This window comes from Neofelis nebulosa, chromosome 9, assembly GCF_028018385.1.
Source record: "Neofelis nebulosa isolate mNeoNeb1 chromosome 9, mNeoNeb1.pri, whole genome shotgun sequence".
In the NCBI taxonomy this organism is placed as follows: Eukaryota; Metazoa; Chordata; class Mammalia; order Carnivora; family Felidae; genus Neofelis; species Neofelis nebulosa.
In genome coordinates this window covers 111969854-111993805 of record NC_080790.1, presented here as the reverse complement: position 1 = coordinate 111993805, position 23952 = coordinate 111969854, and the positions used below count along the sequence as shown (strand labels likewise).

Here is a 23952-nt window from a genome sequence, read left to right as displayed (position 1 = left end):
AGGACCTGTCTCTAAAAGAACATGTTTATTTGGTAAAGGAGATTTAGGATGCTGAATTGATACATGGAAACATAAAGCTAGTGATTGGTCTCTCCTGACTCTATGCTTGCTTTTTCACTATGAACATTTTCTCATTAGGTTTAAGAAATACAAGCAAGCTGGGAGCCATTCCAATTCTTTCCGCTTATCCAATGGCCGCACTGAGGATGTGGGTAAGGCCCCCCCTTAATGACATGGGGAACCTTCCTGGAGAAGAAAATCAAGAAATTAGGGGTTTCCCATCCTAAAAGGGCAGGGAGGGGGAAGACTTGAAGAAAGCAGTCCTGGTTTTTGGAGGCCTGGTGCATGAGATAGAACACCCAGGTTAGTCTCCAGAGAAGGGCTGGGTCTCCAGAGCACCTGACCATGACCAACCTTCCCCCTTGTATACTGCAGAACCCCAGAGTGTGCCACTTCTGGCCAGGTCTCCAAGCACCAATAGGAAGTATCCACCCCTACCCGTGGACAAGCTGGAAGAGGAGATTAACCGGAGAATGGCTGATGACAATAAGCTCTTCAGAGAGGAATTCAATGTGAGTTCTTTGCCGAGGCTGGTGTGTCATCAGGGAGGAAGGCAGACCGAAGGTCGGGCCTTTTGAGTCACGGGGTAGAAAACAGGTTTCTAACAGGTTAAGAGGTGAGAAATTTTCTACCAGGTTCATCTGACTCCTTTCCTATGTGATCATAGACAGGAAATGAAATAGGATTTGCCTCACCTCTCTCATCTACCCATCCATCCATCCATCCATCATCGCATCTGTTACTTTGTTTGTTTAATAAATACTTACCAAGCATCTAATATGTGTGAGGCACCAAGGATTTGCTGGGGAGCAAAAACAGATCCAGTCCCTGCACTCAGGGAACTCACTGTCCAGTAGGGAAACCCCCATAAATAAGAACAAAAATATATAAATTCAGACAGTAATATAAGACATGAAGGACTGGTGCATAGTTGTGGGAGCCTATATTAAGAGGTGGCCTTTTAGAGTCTGGAACAGGGGTCGCAGAGTGTCTTAAGCAATAGACAATAGGAATAAATCAGTATAGAAATGAAGACCATGAAAGACTGCTGAGCACAGGCCTCATTTGGGGTATTTAGATTTGTACTTTTTTTTTGTAACTCCCTTAAGGAAGCTGAACATGTTTGTGGATCTACCAGTTGATATTCCCAGCCACCAGTTCTGATTCCAGTTCAGAACTTCCTTGAAGAAATTATGTTTTAATTGAGACCTAATCATAGGCAAGGGCATTGGTAAAAGTGGTGTGGGAAATATTCCAGGCACTGGAAATAGCAGGAGCCAAGCTATCACTAGTAAGGGTGGGTAAGGGAAGAGCACATCCAAAAAATAAAGAAGGGCTGTGTGTGACTAAAGGGCAGAGACTTGGGGAAGTGGTAAGATATGAAACTGTGTGAGGCAACTGGGCCAGGCTGTAGATGTTGTGGATTGTGATGAGAGAAGAGAAAGCCATGGACCAACCAGATTTATATTTTGAGAAAAATCATTCTGGCAGCTAAATAGAGAAGAGCCCATAGGGAGACCAGAATGGATGCAGGGAGTACAGTTAGGGGCTGCAGCAGTTGTTAAGTGCCAAGGTGCTGATAGGTTGATGAAAGATGGTAATGATTAGAGAGAGGGGGATGGACAGAGAGGAACAGTTCCAGAGTTGGCTAATTCATCAACTGGGGCATTGTTAAACTCTCAGTCTCCTTCACATCTTCCTACTCAGCCATGTGTCAGCTTTGTCTTTTAGGCTGACTCCCCTCATGTTGCCAAAACGTCTTCCTCAGTTCTAAGTGCCACATGGAGGTATAACAAGGTCCAGTGGGAAAAGGATGACTGTTTCTTCCTGTGTGTCTCCTTTTATCAGTGAGGAAAACTTTCCCAAGAGCTTCTGAAGACTTCCCTTGTCACATGCTCTTTCTTAAATCAATCACAAGCAAGGGAGAATTAGGCTTACTGCAACTGACTGAGATCAGTCCAGATTTTTCCTGTGTCGTATTGGGATTAGGCAGACAAGCCCACAGAATGGAAGCCATAGTAGCAAGGGGGAAGGGAAGAATGGTTATTGGGTGGGTGAGTCACCACTCATACCTGTTTTATCACTGAAGGGCTTAGAGGAGTGGAGAGTGATGTGAGCAGCTTTGCACTCTGAGAAAATCATTAGCAATGATGTGGAGAATAAATAGGAAAGAGGCAAGAGTTAAAGCAGGAGACCATTTACCGGGCAAGAGTTAATGGAGTAACTTGGACTCTTTTTTGGCTATTGGAAAAATGGCATTGTGTAGTGCTCATTATTGATTGGGAACATTTACCTCATCCCCGAAGATAGCACCCAGCCTGAATACCATAGCTAGGTCCCAAATAGGCACTCTACTGTTTCATAATCTATAGTGCCCACTGCTTCTAGGTAATAGGGTTTGTGACCTCATGGCCAAATGTCTTTTTCTGTGAAATGAGTTTTTTGTTTGGAGGAATATTGCCTGAGATAAAACATTCCAGTAAATCCCTGGACGGAGGTGGTATTCCTAGAGGCGTGGTAGGCAGAGTTAAACAGATATTGTGGTGAGAGCCAATTGCCATGCTACCATGGCCACTGTGTTCATGGGTTCATTGGGCTAGCACCGAAGGTAGTGGAGGAAAGGGCCGAGCAACATCTCTTGGGTTTTTAACGGTGAATGCTATCTGGTGAGCATACAGGTGAAGCATAAATATTTCCTGTCTTTCTTGTTCCAGTTGTCCACCACCCAGGGATCGGCTTAGATCCTGACCTCCAGTGAGGTAGTATGATACCTTGCTTGAAGTTCTGTTTCCTGGAAGGATTTCTCTTCTGTACTCATTCAGAACATCCCTTAAGTAGATTATCCCGTATTAGTCCACTTCCAGAATGGGCCAGTATGTCTCACAGAGCCATTTGTGCACTAGGCTGGACTTTTTTCTTCTGTTAACTGTTGATATCATTGGGAAGTTAGGTGTGTCTAGAGTGGCTAGGTGGCAGGTGTTCTGTGCACATCACTTCCATCTGGTGGTAGAATTTTGTTGGACATGTTTAAATTTGTGGCTTATTAAGTCATATACTACTTAGCTGATAATGGGCAGCTGAAGTCACTTGAATATCTAGTTACCCATGGTCAGGCTTATCGTCTCTACCAGAGCCCGATGCTAAGCTAGCAACCCAGCTAAACTTGCTGACAGGATCATGGTTTTGTCCCCAAATCCTAAACTTTTTCATTATGATTTTTCTGCTCAGCCTTAAGCACAGACAGTTAGGGCCCCACAGAATCAACCAGAACCAATTTCTTTGTGGCCTGGGTTAGCTAGAGAGCCTTCTCTCTTTTCAGATCACTCAGTAAATGAATCAGAACAGGACACCAGCATGCATGTGGTATAGGCTGTCTTCAAAATCTAAAATGGCTCAGCATGCATCAGTCCTTCCTAAGGAGGGAGGGGGATGGGCAAGGAGCAGCAACTTGTCCTTTATGTTGGAGGGGATATCCTGACATGCCACAGGTCTTTGACTTTCAGAAAATTTGGCAGAAGTGGCAGGCCATATTTTTGATGTCCAGCCTGAACAGCTAAGGTACATAATTCCTTCAAGTCCTGTGAGCTTGATGTCATCAGCATAGTTGTCAGGGTGATGCCCTTTGAAACAGACAAAATCCTCATGAACCAGATCACATCAGAGAGAGGTCAAGATGATTAATCCCTGAGGCTGCTCCTGCCATGAGAACGGGAACTGCTTCATGTAGTCTTTGTGCACGGTAGAGGAAAAAACAGCTATTAGTCAATAGCTATATTCCAGCAGTTATGCTAATTTGTAGAAAGGAGAGTGCATCTGGAAAAGCACCTGTAAATCGGCACCTCTGCACGATTCGTATATTATAATCTGACATCCTTAAACACTGCCAGTCTTTTATGCTAGTTTATTTTGTAGTTTGCATGTGGGGAGGTGGTAATAGGAATCATCAGAATAGCTAATACTAGTAGTTAACTGAGCACTCGCTTCATGCTATCACTAAACTCACACATGGAGATGTGGTATCTCATTTTCCTGCAACTTATAATCTTCTGTAGCAGTTCAGACCTCTGCAACTCACCTAGAGACTTAGCCTTTTGGCAAAGCTTGCATTTGCTCTTGCTATTTTAATGGTCCTCCTTATCCATTGGATTAAGAGACCAGTGTGGGGGCGCCTGGGTGGCGCAGTCGGTTAAGCGGCCGACTTCAGCCAGGTCACGATCTCGCGGTCCGTGAGTTCGAGCCCCGCGTCGGGCTCTGTGCTGACAGCTCGGAGCCTGGAGCCTGTTTCCGATTCTGTGTCTCACTCTCTCTCTGCCCCTCCCCCGTTCATGCTCTGTCTCTCTCTGTCCCAAAAATAAATAAAAAACGTTGAAAAAAAAAAAAAAAAAAAAAAAAGAGACCAGTGTGGGTATTCCATCACTTTCTCTAGATAGCTGTTCCAACCATACATTGGGAAAAATAGGTAGTTCCTAATGTAAGTGCAGTTTGGGCCAAAACTCTTTCCATCTCCTGGCCTGCAAAGGGTCTGTTCTAACTAGCATAAAATAGTGACATTCTGGGTTCCCAGGAATTAGTTAGCTCAAGGCCAGAACCTAATAGATCCCAAACAGTGTATTTCTCTTTACCCCGAGGAGCTACCATGGTAGGTGGCTGTAGATTCTTAAGGGAAGATGAAGAGGAAGTTCATGGTATATGAGTGTTGATGTTAGGGGGCAGAGTTCTTCCTTATATATGCCTAACACTGAAGGGTTCTGGATCGTGAACTGACCCAGGCCAGGAGTTGGATGCAAAGGAGCCCTTTCTGTACCTTAGTGGTCTAGGCAGTCCCCCTTCACTGACCTAGGCTAGCTGCCTCTCATTTTTATTATTAGGAGCCTCACAATGATTTATCCACAACTAGAGATGTCAGAGCCCTGGTGACTATGGCCTCTGAGGCTTCTTCCATCCCACTAACATCACGAATCTCATTTTGAAGCCAGTCCCTTCCACCAGCATCTGACTCTGGTAAAGACTGGAAAGCACTTCTGAAAGATTCCAGTGCTTTCCATACACACGTGCACTCTCTGGGAAGGCAAATGTTATCCTACAGGGACACAGTGAAGGTGTCACTCAGAAGGTTGAGCCCCTGGGAGCCCCTGTAGCACTGATATCCCACACTTTGTGCCAAAGGCTTTCTGGCTTTTCATTGTTATTTAGCTGGATTTAGCATTCAGTCCAGGTTTCCACTGGCCAACCTAGCCTGCCATTTTGTGGCCACTACCTGCAGAAGTTCACTTAACCATATTATAATTTGAAATTAGAAATTTGGCCTTATCCAAGAATGATGCTCTTCCCTCCTTGGTCTGAAATTTCTAAAATCTGTATCAACAACTATTCCTATGTGATTTTTGATGATCCAACTCCATGAATTCCTGCAGTTTCCTCTAAGTATTAGCTCTTTTCTTTTCTTTTTATTTATGTATTTTAACCTCCAAATTGTGTTGTGCTTATATCCTGGCTATCCGTGAGCGATGAGAGCTGAGTTATGGGGCAGTTTTCTTCCTCATAAAAGTAGGGTGCAGTGGAGAGCATAATAAAGATTTTTAGAAGTTGGCTTTCTCCCAACTCCTCTGTTTCGGCATCATTTTCACTGTCTTACTTAAGGCCCTGTCTTTCACATGAGCCACCCAGGAAAGATGTAAATTCCATTAGCATTAGCATTCAGTGGTCACCAAAATACTGAAATCTTAACATTTGGCTCACCAAAATGCATGGCACAGTCATAGAAAGGCCCTAAGTTTTGTGCTGTCTTTGGACATAAACATTTGATGTTGGAGCTGGGCTTTTTCTTATTATCTAATAGTGTCGGAAGTTACCCCACACCTTGGTTTTAATGTTTCTCATTTCCTTTTAATTGGGATTCTTCCGCATCTTTACCACCAGTGAGAAAATATCCCAGGCGATTGCAAGCAGTAACTGAAGTCGGGAACTATGGGTGACTTGCTCTTTCTCATCCTGTAACTTGGTTGATATTTCCTTTCCCTTCATCTGAACCCAGTGATCAGGGGTACATCGCCCTCATTTCCCCCCTCGGTCTGTCCACCACAGCCCTGTCTAATACTAAACTGCTAAGTCAGTTAAGGTTTTTTGTTTAAAAACAGAAGTCAACTCAACCAAATTAAGCAACAACAACAAAAACCCAAAGCATTAATTGGGAAGCATCAAGCTAGGGAAGCTGGCAGAATCAAAAGCTGATGTGGACTACTAGCCCTGGGGCAGAACAAGCCCTATCCTGGTGGCTCTGGGGCTCTCTAGAGAAGCCTCTGCTCCTTTCTTGGTATCACAGTCCTGAGAATCTGGTCTGGCACAGTGCAGCTCAGGTGTGACTGTGCCCACATCAGTCAGCCCTGGCTGGAAAGAGAAGGAGTAACACATAGGGCAAACATACCAGCTTGTGTCTACTGTCAGAATAATATGATCATGGGGTGAGGAAGGCCTTTTTAAGCAAAACACAAGATTCAGAATCCACAGTGGAATAGATTGAAGGATAATAAATATATTAAAATATTAAATGTTCCTATGAAAAATGATGTCATAAAATGGCCAACTGTTAGAAACGGTTTGCTGCAGGTAGAGAATTTTTCATAATACATAAAGAGCTTCTATAAACCTGTGAGAAAAAAGTAAACAGTGCAGTAGAAAAGTTAATAGTTCATAGAAAGAAACCAAATGGTCTATAAACATATGAAAAGCTCAACTACATACAGTAGTCAAGGAAATCCAGATTAAAACTAACCATTATTTTGGGCCTGTTAGATTTGAAAATTTAAGAAGATTGATGAAGTATGGGCAAAGGTATTGGGATACAGATACGCTTATGCACGGGTAGAGCAAGTTTAAATTGGGATAGCAGTGGAGGATGATTTGGCAATATCAATCAAATTTTAAATGTTTATACTATCTGACCTAACTTCTGGGACTCTAACAGAAAACCAAGTATGTATTTGTACGAGGTTGTTCATTACAGCATTATTTATAATAGCAAAGAAAATAAAATGAAAGGCAAATATCTGTCAAATAACAGAATGGCTAAATTATTTCTTGCATCTATTATGAAATTCTAGGAGTGTCTGGCTGGCTCACTTAGTAGGGCATGCGACTCTTGATCTCAGTGTCATGAGTTTAGGCCCCATATTGGGTGTGGAGCTTACTTCAAATAAAGATTAAAAAAAGAGGGGCACCTGGGTGACTCAGTCAGTTGAGTGTCCGACTCTTCTCCTCAGCTCAGGTCACGATCTCAGGGTCATGAGTTCAAGCCCTGCATCGGGTTCCACGCGGACAGCATTGAGCCTGCTTGGGATTCTCTCTCTCTCCTCTCTCAGCTCCTCCCCTGCTCACACGAGTGCATGCATACTCCCCCCCGACCCAAAAGAAATAAACTTTTTAAAAAAATAAATAAAATTAAAAATAATAAAAAAATGTCTTGACCTAGATTTCTAAGTCATTGTTATGGGAGAAAACACATTGCAGAGGACTATACATGGTATAATCCCATTTTTAAAAAATACTTCTTACTTTTTAAAGGTTTTATCTTTTTTTTTTAAGTAGGCTTCACACCCAGCATGGAGCCCAATGTGGGCTTGAACTCATGATCCTGAGATCAAGACTGGAGCTGAGATCAAGAGTCCGATGCCTTACCGACTGAGCCACCAAGGCATCCCCTAAAGATTTTATTTTTTAAAATAATCTCTACACCCAAGATCTCTACACTCATGACCCCAAGATCAAGAGTTACATGTTCTACTGACTGAGACAGCCATTTGCCCCCAAAAATACTTTTTAAAGTCTGGAAAAATACTGTGAGCTATGAGCAGTGGTTAACTACAAGGAGGGTAGAATATAGGAGAGACATGATAGGGAACTTTCACTTTTTACTGAATTATTTGACTTTTTTTATAAGCATATTCTTTTCATAACATTTTAAAAAGTAGAGCTTTTTAACATGGTAAATGAAACTAATGAAGCTTAGCTTTAGCATAATATCCACTGTACTTTAATGGATATATAACATGTGGAATAAAAGTTGATGTCCCAGCTTGAACTGTACCCAGGAGTCTTGTGATCCAGTCTCTTTGGAAAGGAATATCACCAAATGGGAAGTTGTTGTGGAGAAAAATTGGACCATGGAGGTGAACAGCTGAAGGGATAATAAGCATAGGACGTGACAGCTGTTTTCAGATATTTGAGGCTAAAAGGAGAGTGTGTAGCATTTCTATGAAACCCAACAATGGTTGAAAGTTCTAGGCGATGGCCTTCGTCCTAGAGGTATAAGCTGGACGTTTTAAATTGACCAGCATTTGTCTTAGAAGCATTGAATTTATCTAAAAGAAACACTCTGAAAAGCCACTTATTGAGGTCCCTAAAGCATGTTCAAGGCTTAAAAGAAAAAGACAAAATTTAGTTAGCTTCTGAGAGGAAAAGTGACAGAGAAGAGAGAGAAGAGTGGAGACAGTGAGATGGTCTGGATCTGCCATGTCACATTGCAAGCAGGATGTGACACCCTCCCTGCTCCAACTCAGAACTCTACATCCTTATAGAGACAGCTTAACTCTTGGACTTCCAAGTGGAGAAGCATGTGTGTGTGTGATCTGGCAACAGAACTGTGTGGCATCTGAGTAAGAGGAAGGCAGAATAGCCTGTACATTGACTGAGTTGTCTCTAAATAAATGAATCAGAGTCAGAAACCTATAGGCATCGACAGGAAATGTGTCAGGGGCTTTGGAATTCAGAGGCCAGGGAATTGGGGGTTTGGGGTGACCGAGGGACAGAGAAGTCTCCAGCTGACCTCTGAGTTTTCCACTAGTCAGTGTAAGGTAAATACAAAAGAAATGTGTGTCTGGGTGTTGGGTCCTCCTAACCAGAACTGTTGCAATGAGATGAACTGCCTTAAAAGGAAGTAGATACCCTGTCGTGTCAGAGTCCTTAGGCACTGATGACTCTTGCTTGGGTGAGAGTGTTTGCAAGGGGATTCAGATTTAGAAGAGAATGAGACCCAGCAACCATCTGGAGATCTTAGGCAGCACAGTGAGGCAAGAAAAAAAATGAAAGGCATTAAGGGTTAGAGAAGAAGAAACAAAATATGCGTTTTTGCAGAAGAGAATAATTGTCCTTGGAGAAATCCAAATACCCATCAGCTAAATTATTAGAATTAATAAGTTATTTTAGCAAGGTTGATAGATACAAAAACAGCATAAAAAATTAATGAATTTCTACACATAAGCCACAATCAGAAAATCAAATAATTTTTAAAATATGTCATTTACAGTAGCATCCAAAAGGAATAAATTTAACAAAATTTTACAGAATCTTTGGAGAAAATTATAAAAATGTTTGAAGGCATTAAAGAAAAAGCCTAAACAGTGAAGAGTTAAGATCAGTGAATTAGAAGGCTCAATATTGTAAAGATGTCAATTCTCCCCAGACTGATATATAGATTCAATGCAATTCCCATAAAAATCCCAACAGGTTTTTTGTGGAACTTGACAAGCTGATTCTAAAATTTATATGGAGGAGAAAAGATTCAAGAATAGCCAAGACATTCCTGAAGAAGAAGAACAAGGTGAGGAGACCTGCCTTACCAGATATAAAGAGTTATTACAAAATTAATTAAGACAGTTTTGTATTGGCACTGGGATAGACGGATTGACCACTGGAACAAAATAGAGAGCCCCAAAGCAGATTCATATATGAGTGGAAACTTATTTATGGCAGAAATACCATGGCAGTTTAAAGGATGGTCTTTACAATGAGTAGTGCTGGGACAATTGAGTAACCCTTTGGAATAAATGAAGTTGAATTCTTGTTTCATATCAAGGTGTAGACACTGTAATTTAAAAGACAAAAACAATGAAACATAGAGATAGTAATGGAGGGAAGTATACTTATGAACTCACAGTGAAAAAGGATTTAAGATTTAAAATGTTGATAAAGGGAAACATTGATAAACTTGACTACATTAAAATGCAAAACTTCTGTCCATAAATAGATATGACAAAGAAAACGAAAGCGCAGGCCACAACTTTGTAAAATATGTTTGTAACACTTGTGCTGACAAAGGATGCGTATCTAGAATATATAAAGAACTCCCACAAATAAATAAGAAAATAAGTAAGCAATCCAGTCGAAAAGTAGGAGAAACACTTGGAGGGAATCCTGTTGACCAGGAAACTATGGAAAGATGGTGAACCTCATTAATAATCAAGGAAATGTAAATTAAACCTACATTTGCTATATTTAAAGTCTGACAGCAAATGTTGGTGAAGATACAGAAAAACTAAAACACTTCACGTTGCTTTTGGGAGTGTAAATTGGTACAACTATCTCGAAAAACAGTTTGACCTTATCTGGTAAGATTAAAGATGCTCATACCTGAAACTCTTGCACATGTGCACGAGGAAACACATACAAATTAGTGCTCAAAGCAGGATTGTTAACTGTAAACAACCCAAATATTCATCAGTAGTAGAATGGATAAATAAATGGTGTGGTCTCAAAATGGAGTGCTACAAAGTAGTTGAAGTGAATGAACTTTGGCTACCTGGAGCAACCTGAGTGAATCTTCAGAATATAATGTTGGGCAAGAGAAAAGGTCACCCCTTGATTATGATTCCATTTTTATTAAAAAAAAAAAAAAAGACTGAACAAAAAAATATAAAATGTTCAAAGATACAGAATGTGTGGGATACAAATAAAGTAAGGTGATGGTAAACACAAAATTCTGCGTTTACTTGTGGGAGGAAAAGGAAGAGGATATGAAGAGGAAGGGCCCATAGAGAACTTCTAAGTTAAATTGTGTGATGGAGGGGCGCCTGGGTGGCTCAGTCGGTTAAGCATCTGACTCTTGGTTTTGACTCAGGTCATGATCTCAGGGTTTGTGAGTTCAAGCCCAACATCAGGCTGTGGGCTGATAGTGAGGAGCCTTCTTGGGATTCTCTCTCTGCTCCTCCCCTGCTTGCTCTCTTTCTCTCTCTCGAAAATAAATAAATAGACTTAAATTGTGCAATGGATATCCTTTTTTATAAATATAAAAGTTGAAAACATTTTTTTTTTTTTTTAAACTTGACATTTAAAAAAAATGATTTCATTCATAGCCTGGCTTCCAGAAAGAGCTTAAGCAAGGGATGACATGGTCTTTGATGCCACCTAGTGTTTCTAGAGATTTTAACATCTGGTAGCCTTCTGGTTCAGATGCTTGTGCCTCGCTCCGTGAACTAGGTTTTTCAGAGTAGAAACTGAAAGTATAGAGTTCCCCGCCCGCCCCCCACCTTGTTTTCACCCCTGCCCTGGATTCTTCAGCGTGACCCTTTGCATGTAGCACCAAGTTCTCTGGGTCAGGCCCTTTCTTTTCTCTTGCCAAACAATGGTGCCTGTTTCTCCCTAACTTTCCTTTTAGGGGTCTCAGCCTTGCTGGAGACCTAGTTTTCCTGCATCGTCACTATGGGAAGCCGGGAATGCTGATTGGACTATAAGGTGTGGTCATTGTCCTCACTGACCCCTGAGGCCTATTTTCAAGAGTCTTGCTGTCACTACTTGTGCTCTACATCATTTTAGACAAGGGGTGTACAGAAAAATAATGTCTCTGGCTTGTCATGAGGACTTGTATCTCATCCCGCCCTGTAGCAGGGTGGAAACCTATGGACATCTAGCCTGTCTGGAAGAAGAGAAGGCAAACCGGGAGTGAACTGGGAAATTCCAGTCTTCAGTCAGGTCTCTGTTCCATGTGCAAGAGTCCAGCCCAGGAAACTCCCTTTTCCCCTTTAGGTATCGGCAGCGCAGGGTGTAAGGAAATGCCTCTCTCCGTAAAATGACCTGCAGAACCTGCAGGGCTTTAACTCTGAAAGGACATTCTCATGAGCGAGTGAAGGCAGGTGGACTATGAGACCCTGACTCCTGTTAGGGTCTCCCACTTTAGTTTCTCCTACCGTGATCTTGCTTGTTCCTGGGAAGTGTATTTGTTCTCTTCTTAAAGCTTTTGCATCTGTCTGGAAAAATTTGTTGCGTTTAGGCTGGCATTTCTTTTATTTAATGATACACTTCTTTGATATTCAAAGCTAGAAACCTGAGAGCCATCCTTTATTCCTGTCTCTCTCTTCCCAACCCACCTTCCCATCTCTAATTCTAACTCCAGAATATGTGTCAGATGCATCTTTCCTTGTACCATCATCCTTCATGCTCCCGTTCTTGCCTTCCCACTGGTCCCTTTTCCACATAGCAGCCGGAGCGATTCTTTAGCATGTAAGTTGGAGTACAGCTGAAAAGCCTTACATGGTTTTCTCATACGCTGAAAATAAAATTCAAACCCTCTGTTCAAGGACCTACATGGAATTGTACATACTATCCTTGCCAAGCTTCTCCCCTCCACTTCCTCTTGCCATTCTCACCAACCACATTCCACGTTGTCTACCGAATGCCCTCACTAACCTTTCATTCGCCTCACACAGCCAGGCCTTCTCCTGCCTCTGGGTCATCACAGATGCTGGTCTCTGTACCTAGAATACTACTTTCCACACTTCTCCTTCCTCATCGAGACCTACCCTTAATCTAAATTTGGGTATTTCTTAGGCTTTCTGATACTTTCTGTAGTAACATTCTGTTCTTTCATTGTACTTATCATGGTATGTAATTTATATTTATTTGTTTTATTTGTTTAATGTCTTTCACAAGTTTGTACTGTCCTTGAGAACAAGGACTGTGTATATGACTGATTCACTACTGTTGGCTCTGTATTTATCCCAGCACCTAATAGGTACATAACGTATATCTGTCAACAAAAATAAATGAAAAGTAGTACATGAACCATGATTTACTTAACTGTTCCCCTACTGTTGAAAACTGAGGTTGTTTTCAGTTTTGGGTCGTTCCAAACAATGATAAAGGAAATAATTTGAGCAAAGATTTTTATTTCCTCAGGCTAGATTCTCAGAAGTAGAGTTGCTACGTCAAGAGCATGGATACTTTTAAGGCTCAGAAAACATATTTCCAAATCATTTGTCAGAAAGGTTATCTAGGTTGGAATTTGAAACTTTCTTTTTTTTGCTTTCTGAATTTTGAATATATGGAGCATGTAAGAAGAAAGCAATTCAATTAATAACACTTAGCTTCCCACTCCTGTAAAACTAATTTATTGAACGCTTATTCCGTGCCAGACATGAGATTATGGTATTTACTCCTCATGTGGCAGATATCATTAGCCCAGTTGTACAGATGAGGAAATGTCCTAGAAAGTTTAACAGATTTTCTCAAGTTCATACAATCCAGACTATCTCATGTCAAACCATTTATTTCTACCCACACACTTCCCAGTGCTAAAATGGTGCAGATTCAGTGTCACTTAACCCAGATCCTCTGCTTCCTAACTGCTGTGTCCATGTGAATGCTCTCCCACCCATCTGCTTGTCCTTGCTTTCTTGCCACGTGGTACGGGAGACGGGGCTGCCATACCCTTCAGGTCCCTAGAGAGGGCTTAACTCAGCTGACCATCCAGACCCCTCCTGCGTGGTTCACTCTGAGATGCTTCTCATCTTTGCATGTTGGTTAACATGGGGATAAATGGCCCATCCCTTCAGTTCTGTCCCCATTCCTGTTTACAGGGGTGGCCCATTTTGACCCAGCATTGTAACAGATCCCTAACCACTCAGTAATCATATAAAGAGCATGCTGCACTTTTAGTAACAGAAAGGGTATTCTGCCCCCTGAGGATTCTTGGTGTTAAACTCTAAGGAGCTTGCAGGCTATATTTAGAGGAGAGGTGCACTCTCTGTGTTAGGCTGCAAGTATTCCCTGGGCCCATCTTTTTCCCCCAAGTAAGGGTACAACTTGCTGTCAGGTTGGGGGATAGTGCAGCATTTGGCATGTTTGGTATTTATCCCTGTTAGTAACTTCCTGTAATTTCTCTTAACCTTTTAGGCTCTCCCTGCTTGTCCTATCCAAGCCACCTGTGAAGCTGCCTCCAAGGAGGAAAACAAGGAAAAAAATCGATATGTCAACATCTTGCCTTGTGAGTGTTCATAGAGTTTCCTGGCGTGTAATCTGAAACTGCATCTCTAGCCCGATTTTTTGAGGATGGAAAGAATCTCGTGGTTGATCATAGGAGAGCTGGTAATAAGAGTAGGGTCAAACCTTTGGGTTGGGAGAGCCTTTGTGGACCCCAGAGTGACCACAGGTGCTCATCAAGTTCAATGAGGAGCTTGCCCATAGGCCTCAAGTTTCTGGGTCAAGAGGAGCAATTTCACCAGGACCAGATAGGAAGTATGTGGTTGTTACAGGTTTTTGTAGTGCTTATCGCAATGAAATCCTAATACAGAGTTCTCTTCATTAACCCCTTCCCAGAGTTAGTCATTGCTAGTCAGTTGATTTATAACCTAACAGACATTTGTCTAGGCCAGTGGTCTCCAAAATGGGGTGTGTATAATCCAGTGGGATGGGAGAGCAAAATGTTGAACTGTGCTTTGTTTTTATAATTGCCTTTTCAAAAAATATCCTTTAAAAAAATTTCTGGTGTATTTTTGGGTACATACTATAATAGAGATCACTATACTAGGCCTTTATAGATACTGAAGTTTTCTTATTAATATATGAATATATGCATATTACATAATTTTTTTAAATGTAATTGGTATCCTGGTTACATTGTTCTGACTTTTTTCTTTTAATGGTGTATATTGGCAGTTCATCTGTCAAGAAACAGAAGCATTCACTTTCCTTTTTATCAGCTGCTTACTGTTGCATGTTGTGAATATATCTTAATTTATTTAACTAGTCCCTGAATTATAGCTGAGATGTGTCCAAATTTTTGCTGTTATAAACAGTGCTGCGTTGACATCTTAATACATGTGTGTCTCTGTGCACATAGGCACAGATGTCTCAACCGGCGTGGTTGTATCGTTAACTGAAACGTTAATTTTTTTTTCTAGATGATCATTCTAGAGTCCATCTGACACCAGTTGAAGGAGTTCCAGATTCTGATTACATCAATGCTTCATTCATCAATGTAAGGAACTTGAGCTTTTCTCATTATTACCTTCAATGACCATTGGCTACCATCTACTGGCTCCTTCCCAGCTGCACATTAGAAGGAGTATTTGTGATTGCAAGTTTTCCCTAAGGAGTCTAATTTTTTTAAGAAACTGAAAAATTCTTTTTTTTTTTTAAATTTAACTTGTTTTATTTATTTATTTATTTATCGATTGATTGATTGATTGATTGATTTAAATTCACATCCAAATTAGTTAGCATATAGTGCAACAATGATTTCAGGAGTAGATTCCTTAGTGCCCCTTACCCATTTAGCCCATCCCCCCTCCCACAACTCCTCCAGTAACCCTGTTTGTTCTCCAGATTTATGAGTCTCTTCTGTTTTGTCCCCCTCCCTGTTTTTATATTATTTTTGTTTCCCTTCCCTTAAAGTCCTCATATGAGTGAAGTCATACGGTTTTTGCCTTTCTCTGACTAATTTCACTTAGCATAATACCCTCCAGTTCCATGCACGTAGTTGCAAATGGCAAGATTTCATTCTTTTGATTGCCGAGTAATACTCCATTGTATATATACATACCACATCTTCTTTATCCATTCATCCATCCATGGACATTTGGGCTCGTTCCATACTTTGGCTATGTCGATAGTGCTGCTATAAACACGGGGGTGCATGTGTCCCTTCAAAACAGCACTCCTGTATCCCTTGGATAAATACCTAGTAGTGCAATTGCTGGCTCGTAGGGTAGTTCTATTTTTAGTTTTTTGAGAAACCTCCATACTGTTTTCCAGAGTGGCTGCACCAGCTTGCATTCCCACGAAAAATTCTTTTTAAAGACCAGGTAGTTTCATGTGTATTCTTATGTTTACCCTGTCATCATTCCCAGAGATTTCCCATGCAGAAATCTGAATCTAAATGTGTACTTTTCTATAAGAGTCGGTGAATCCTTTATTGAACTTACTCAGATGACTAAGAACAAAAGCAGGTCTTGTTATCTTTAGTAAAAGTATGGGAGAACAGGGCAGGAATATCTGACACCAGGTAAGTCTGGTTAGCTGTGAGGGAAGAGCTGAAACCGGGAGGGGATTTTTTAGTGGCGATTTAGAGAATGTTTACAGAAATGGTTTAAGAGACTTGAGTACATTTTTTTTTTTTTTAATTTTTTTTTTTCAACATTTTTTATTTATTTTTGGGACAGAGAGAGACAGAGCATGAACGGGGGAGGGGCAGAGAGAGAGGGAGACACAGAATCGGAAACAGGCTCCAGGCTCCGAGCCATCGGCCCAGAGCCTGACGCGGGGCTCGAACTCACAGACCGCGAGATCGTGACCTGGCTGAAGCCGGACGCTTAACCGACTGCGCCACCCAGGCACCCCGAGACTTGAGTACATTTTGTGGGCTGTGAGGAACCAGTAAAGAAAGTTTGAGAAAGAGAGAGGGAAAGTGACCGCAAGCTAGCAAGAGCAAACCTGACTACCGAAGCAGGATGTGTGAAGAGAACAGTGATAGAATTTGCACACCACAGTTCACAGCAGCATTAATCACAGTACCCAAAAGGTGGGAGCAACCCAAGTGTCCATCAGTGGATGAATAGATAAGTACAATGTATATACATACAGTGGAGTATTATTCAGTCTCAAAAAAAGGAGGAAATTCTGACACATTACAGTTCTGAAGACATTATACTGAGTGAAAGAAGCTGGCCACAAAAGGACAAATATTTTCTGATTCCACTTACACAAGGTACCTGCAGTAGTCAAATTCATAGAGACAGAATGTAGAGTGGTGGTTGCCACGGGCTGAGGTGAGAGGGGAATGGGGAATTGTTTAATGAGTAGAGAGTTTCAGTTGAGGAAGATGAAAAAGTTCAGGAGGTGGATGGTGGTAATAGTTGCCCAGCAGTGAAAATAAACTTAATACCACAGAACCGTACACTAAAAAAGGGCTAAAATGGGGGGCGTCCGGGTGGCTCACTTGGTTAAGCCGACTTCGGCTCAGGTCATGATCTCACGGCTCATGAGTTCGAGCCCTGCATCAGGCCCTGTGCTGACAGCTCAGAACCTGGAGTCTGCTTCTGATTCTGTGTCTCCCTCTCTCTTTGCCCCTCCCCTGCCCACGTTCTATCTCTGTCTCTCTCGCTCAAAAATAAATATAAAAAAATTTTTTTAAAGAATACTGATGGAGGGGCGCCTGGGTGGCGCAGTCGGTTAAGCGTCCGACTTCAGCCAGGTCACGATCTCGCGGTCCGTGAGTTCGAGCCCCGCGTCAGGCTCTGGGCTGACGGCTCGGAGCCTGGAGCCTGTTTCCGATTCTGTGTCTCCCTCTCTCTCTGCCCCTCCCCCGTTCATGCTCTATCTCTCTCTGTCCCAAAAATAAATAAAAAACGTTGAAAAAAAAAAAATTAAAAAAAAAAAAAAAAAAAGAATACTGATGGAGAGATTAGCATTGAACATGAGAAACGGCATTTGTTCCCCTGAGATTGATGGTAAAGGAGAATATTGAATAGATAGAGATGGTTTGTAGATGTGGGTATTTAAGTTTATTTATTTATTTTGAGAGAGAGAGCATGCGAGCAGGGTTGAGGCAGAGAGAGAGTCCCAAGCAGGCTCTGCATTGTCAGCACAGAGCCCAATGTGGGGCTCAAAGTCATGAACCATGAGATCATGACTCAGCCAAAATCAGGAGTCAGATGCTTAACCGACTGAGCCACTAGGTGCCCCACATCTGTTTTCTAAGAAGTCAAGTGCTGGTTATCTGGTGGAAAAAAGGGGATTGGACTGTGACATTAGAGTAATGAAAGTTTTAGAGTAGCTTCTGAGATCAGTAAGAAAGAACACTGTGAAAGGAAAAAAAAAAAGGGCATGTCTAGCTGCAGTGAGGGGCCAAGATGGAAACCATTGATGTGTACGGCCTCAGTTGTGTGATTTTTCTCTAGCTGTACCCTAGGATTGGTAATATGCAGAGAAGTTGTGGTATTCAGACAAAGGGGCTGCTTCAAGTAGTCAGCCATGTGCTAGAGGTTCAGTAGAGAAACGGAGAAACGGAGTAACATTTGGAATGAACTGCACTAGGGAAAGGTGGTGGGGTCAAGGAACTCTAGGTCTTGAGAAGGTGGAAGAACAATCTTGGGATAAGACAAGGAGAAAGATGGAGGAACAAGAGATTACCCAACAAATAGGCTATTGGGTGAACTTCAGAAATGGAGCAGTCCAGACATGCTCACTGGAGTAGATTTGCTGACATTCTCGTATGTTTTTAACACGATGGTCATGTGTTTATAGCTGGAAGGAAAGGCAGCCTAGAAGAGACATGATGGATGCCGCTAGATAAGGAAAATAAAGAAAGGCTAGTGATCAGCTGGGATTCCCAGGCTTCTTTCAAGGATTGTGATGAAGGGGATGGGAGGAACAGCTTGACTGTTACACGGAAGAATATAGCAATATATTGCTATAGAATGTATCCATGTGTAGATAAAAGAATACTCAACTAAAAGTGGTCTAGATGGGAACATGTATTTATCTCATATAATCTGAAGACAGTTGTAGGCCAGTTCTAGCGTTGGCTGAGTCCGTGACTTTCTTAAGAAGCACCCAGATGCTTCCATCTTTCTACTTGCTTACCTTCTTCCTGTCCACATTATCTTTGTGGTCACAAGATGGCTGCAGCAGTTCCAAGCATTCTTTATAAATACAACAAACAGCATAGATGGGGAACATTTCTGCATATGCTTTACCCTTTTTAGGGAATGTGACCTTTTCCGGAAGCTTCTGCAGCACCATGCTCTTCAGGGTCAGCAGGCCAGGGTTGGATCACATGCTTATACCTGTCTCTAGTCACTAGATAGGGCATTGAGAATTACCATGATTTACCCTTCTGAAGCTGGGAGTGGTCACCTTACAAGCCAGTGGAAAGTAAATATCCAAACAAAATCATGGTTCTGATGGCAAGGAAGAAAGGGAAGAGTGGCTTTTTTAGTTGGTAACCAGCATTGTGTATCACCGTAATCAGTTTGCCTCCTCCCTGCCTTGAGGGTGAAGACAGTCAAAAATTAGTTGGATGTTAAGGACATTCACTTTCGAATGTCCCCTTTCTGAGAGCTTTCTACTTTTCTTCCTTTCTGGTGTTATACTCTAATAAACTTTTGCCTGCTGCTCAAAAAAAAAAAAGTTGGATGTTAAAGATGGTAAACAGTAAGATGGGTTTATTCATGGTGGTGGTGAGTAAGGGTCTAGGAGGAAACAAGACCATTCCTTTGACTATGCTTAGTTGGAGCTCACGTTGGGGCATCCTATAATGCTTTGATGGTTACTGAAGAGTTATTAACAGGTGAGATGAAAGTTTAGATGAAGAGAGTTAAATTTCGGACCCTTACGATCTCAGTGAAAGTAGAAAGGCAGGAAAAAGCTTAAGGTTAACTATGAGTAAGGGTCAGGGATTAAAGAAGATTTAGGTCCACGGGTTTTTTTGAGCACCTGCTTTGTGCGGAGCACCGTGTGGGTAGGCTTAAAGGTTACAGAGATAACATTTGGTCCCTGTTACGACACACAGACCATTTCCTTTAGTGAGCAATGTGTATGAAGCTAGTATTGCCAAGTTCTGTGGGGCTTAGTAGAGAACCATTCAGACAACTTGGTGATCCAGTAGAGCTAAATATTGAAGGGTAACTCTGAGATCAAGAGAAGAAAGATGGGCAGAAACTTCAAAGCAAGAGGAGAAGCATGAGCAAAGTCAGAGACTGGAAACTGCAATCTTAGATTATAAGGTATAAGATGGGAAATTTAAAAAAAGAAAAAAAAAAGATAGGAAATCATGGGGGAATTGGTAGGGACTGCATCTTAGAAGGCACTGAATATTAGATGTGTCCACTAGGGTTCTTAGTTGCAGACAACAGAGTCCACTTTTTATCTACCCTCATAGTCAAGAAAGGGTTTATTATAAGATACTGACTGGGTAGCTCACAAAATCTGTGGGAGAGCCAGTGAATCAAGCTAAGGTGCTGTCAGCAAGGAACAGAGCAGCTGTAGATGAGCCCAGCTATCCCATGTGACTTGAAAACCTCTGCACAGGTGCTACAGAACTGGATGCTTCTGCTGCCATACTTGGCCAAAGACCCTCTAGCACAGTCACCTTCTCACATTGCTTATTTACTTCTGCCCCAGATTTGGTATGGGAGCATCTGCTAGTAACAAACTAGATCTTACACAGAACTGAGCTGCAAGGGAGTCTGGGGAATATAGCTTTTCATTTCGCAGCCTCTATAGTAAGAAAGTCCAGCTACAAGAAGGTGGGACTGGGTGCTGAGTGAGCCATCTTGCAGTATCTGCAAATTTTCAGTACAGCTAAAGGTTTTGATTAATTCTCTAGGCAGTGAGGTTTAAAGGCGTTAAAGACAAGGAGTGACATGGCCACATTTGTTTATTGATCATTTAGGTTTACCATGTGCAACATGGATTTAGGAGGGACCAATTGGATAGTAGCAGGGTACAGATAATGAGGGCCTATGGAAGGGTTGGAGAGGAAGCAACAAAGTAAAAACTTTAAAGGTAGAATCTAGCACTTGGTGATTAATTGTATATGTGAGAGACTATAGGGTGATACTCCGTAGGGCGTATATGGAGTATAGGGTGGTCCACATGGGTGTATCCACCATACAGTTGGTCTTATTGATCTGGAGTTCAGAGGAGATATTCCAAAGCCATGGCCTTGGAAGTCATTAGTGAAAGAAAAGTGGGGCCTGGGCCCCCCCAGCCTCTGCCAGGCACACTGAGCAAGAGGGGCTCATGAGTGACACAGAGGGAGACCAGGAGAGAAGAGTATCTCAGAGGGAAAAGGATAAAGAAAGCATTGAGGAAGCATCAGGTTGTCAGCAGGGTTAGAAATCACTGGGAAATAAAGAGCAGATATGCTTTGGACTTGGAGTATAGGGGCAAACAGTGTCCTTTGCTGAAACAAATAGAGGACATTTATTGTGGGCTGTCAGTTATTCACACTTAACCAAACTTTTTCCCTCTATTGAAGAATAGTTTATACAATAAAAACGTAAATATTTAAAGTGTAGAATTCAGAATTGCAGTGATAACAGTTCTGCTGTCATCAGCATTATAAAAATATTTGGGGGGTGGGGGGACTGGGTGGCTCAGTCGGTTGAGCATCCGACTTTGGCTCAGGTCATGATCTCGCAGTCTGTGAGTTCGAGCCCCGCGTTGGGCTCTTTGCTCAGAGCTCAGGAGTGTGGAGCCTGCTTTGGATTCTGTGTCTCCCTCTCTCTCTGCCCCTCCCCTACTCATATTCTCTCTCTCTCTCTCTCTCTCTCTCTCTCTCTCTCTCTCTCTCTCTCTCAAAAATAAACATTAAAAAAAAAACAACATTTTTTTAAGCCTGTTTATTTTGAGAGAGAGAGCATGAGCAGGGGAGGGGCAATGAGAGAGGGGGAGAGAGAGAGAATCCCAAGTAGGCTCCTCACTGCCAGCATGGAGCCTGGTGCAGGGCTTGAACTCATGAACCGCAAGATCATTACCTGAGCGGAAATCAAGAGTCAGGCGCTGAACCAACTGAGCCACCCAGGCGCCCCTAAAAACATTTTTAACAATTTTATTGAGATGTAATTCACATACCATAATTTTCACCCATTAAAGTGTACAATTTAGTGGTTTTTAGTATATTCACAGATGTGTGTAATCATCACTATCCAACTTTAGAATGTTTTCATAACCTCAAAGAAACTTTCACCCCCTAGCTATTGCCTCTTATAGAACATTTTGCCTCAATAAGAGCTTTATTGTTTGGAGCACCTGGGTCGCTCAGTTAAGCATCCGACTCTTGACCTCAGCTCAGGTCTTGATCTCCAGGTCATGAGTTCAGGCCCCATGTTGGGCTGTGCACTGGGCGTGAAGCCTGCCTAAAAAAAAAGAAAAAAGAACTTTATTGTTTATTTACAGTTAACCCCCATTTCCACCCCTGGCAACCCTTTAACAAGCCCTTTTCACAGAGAGCTGAGATGAAATGTGGGTCTTGAAGAGACGTGGTTCCCAGCACCATAGAGTGGTGGCAGCAAGCAGGGGGGGAGTGAGACCTGAGGTTCGGAAAGCACAAAGGTCTGAAAGCAAACCTGACATTGGTCACAGGAGGTGATGAAACCGACAGTGACACAGTTGGCAAGTGGGTTTTCAACCTGGAGTCTTACCTTAGATGTCTAAGAGTATATAGGGTCTTTAGAAGTGTTTATTTTTAACTCATAGGAATGTAGCTACTGGAGCGAGCTAGGTTTTGAATTTCAGAATTCTAAGATGTCTCAGAAATCAGGCAGTCACATTTTATCTTTCCCTTGATCATAACACAAGGAAAAGCAGTAGTTTTGCCTCATTCTAGTGACACCTTATTGGTTAAGCAGTGCTGCCATATCGCAATATCAGCATGCTTTCGTAGGGGACATATGGCATACTCTTGGTTGGGACAGGAAGCACTTTGTGGCTGGGCCCTCCAACAGTGCTTTTTAACTATTCATGGCCCACATGCTCCTGTGAGAATTTAGCAGTGCCTTCTTGTGGAGCAGGGATATGACATGGCTTAACATACTCTAAGAGCTTCTCAGCCAGTTAAGGCTTTCTCAGTTTTCATCTTCCAATGATTAAAAACATTTGTAGAAACGTGAATTCCCCTTCTCAATAAAAACTTTACCAAGCTCATTACTGACTCTAAACATGTCTAGTTCTGGGCCTAAAGCTTTCTACTGTGCTAGGAAGGAACTCTGCCCTGCTCTGGTTTGAACTAGAATAGGACGTGGCTTCTCAGACTCAGGCCCCCTCCTTTTTTCTCCTACTGCCTTGCACACTTGTATTCCACACCGTTTTCTTGGTGTGAAATGGTGTCCCATCTGTGAAGCTGCCTCCTTCCTCATTGCCCACTTTATGTCTGTCTTTGAGCAGCAGAGGGTGATTTACAATCCTTAAATCAGATGATTTTCACTTACCTAGGACTTCGCAAGTGAACACTACATTAAACAAGAGGTTGAAAAGATACATAACTAAAACAAAGACGGAAAAAGAAAGTTACTGCCAGCTGTTAGTTTTTCAGAGGCTCCTTTTCTGTTACATGGCATTCCCAGGCCCCTTTGCTTCTTGTCTCCTACTACCTGTCATGGAGAACCCCATTGTCTAACACTGGGAACTATTCCACATACCCACAGGCTATTCCCCAAATGTTTGTATACCTGGGTAAAACATTATCAAAGAAATAATCCCTTAAAAGAGAAGAACCCCTTTTCCTTCCTCATGAGGGTCCAGCTTCATCCCTGGAACCACCACATATGCTTCTGCCTTAGAGGGGTCCTGTCCATTAACATTAACACTAAGACCTAGATTGTCAGCTGCTGAGAAAGCATCAGAAACAGTCTAGCTGCTGGTCTGTGGTGAACCGCGGACAAAGGTCTCTGTTCCACAGGATGGGGTTTGTTAAAGTTATCAAGAATAAGGCTTACTTCAAGAGATACCAGGTGAAATTTAGAAGAAAACGAGAGGGTAAAACTGATTACTATGCCCAGAAACGCTTGGTAATTCAGGATAAAAATAAGTACAACACACCTAAATACAGAATAATAGTTCATGTAACCAACAGAGATCTCATTTGTCAGATTGTTTATGCCCATATAGAAGGAGACATGATAGTTTATACAGCTTATGCTCATGAACTCCCCAAGTGTGGTGTGAAGGTTGGCCTGACAAGTTATGCTGCAGCATATTGTACTGGCCTGCTGCTGGCCTGCAGGCTTCTCCAGGCTTATCTCCATGGATAAGATCTATAAAGGCCAAGTAGAAGTGACTGGAGATGAATACAATGTGGAAAGCATTGAGGTCAACCCGGTGCCTTCACCTGCTGTTTGGATG

The 23952-nt window shown here is 42.1% G+C and overlaps 1 protein-coding gene across 6 annotated transcripts in view; it reads left to right on the top strand.

Moving 5' to 3' along the window:
• PTPRA (protein tyrosine phosphatase receptor type A) overlaps positions 1-23952 on the top strand; it is a 164016-nt gene that overhangs the window by 113227 nt on the left and 26837 nt on the right. For 5 of the 6 annotated variants that reach the window (XM_058685055.1, XM_058685052.1, XM_058685051.1 and 2 more), the window contains 4 exons: positions 139-212; positions 436-572; positions 14002-14092; positions 15009-15085. In XM_058685055.1, the coding sequence (XP_058541038.1) occupies positions 139-212; positions 436-572; positions 14002-14092; positions 15009-15085 (379 nt within the window). Of the gene's footprint in view, positions 1-138; positions 213-435; positions 573-9561; positions 9656-14001; positions 14093-15008; positions 15086-23952 lie in introns of all 6 variants that reach the window. The other variant, XM_058685057.1, reaches the window with a different exon arrangement.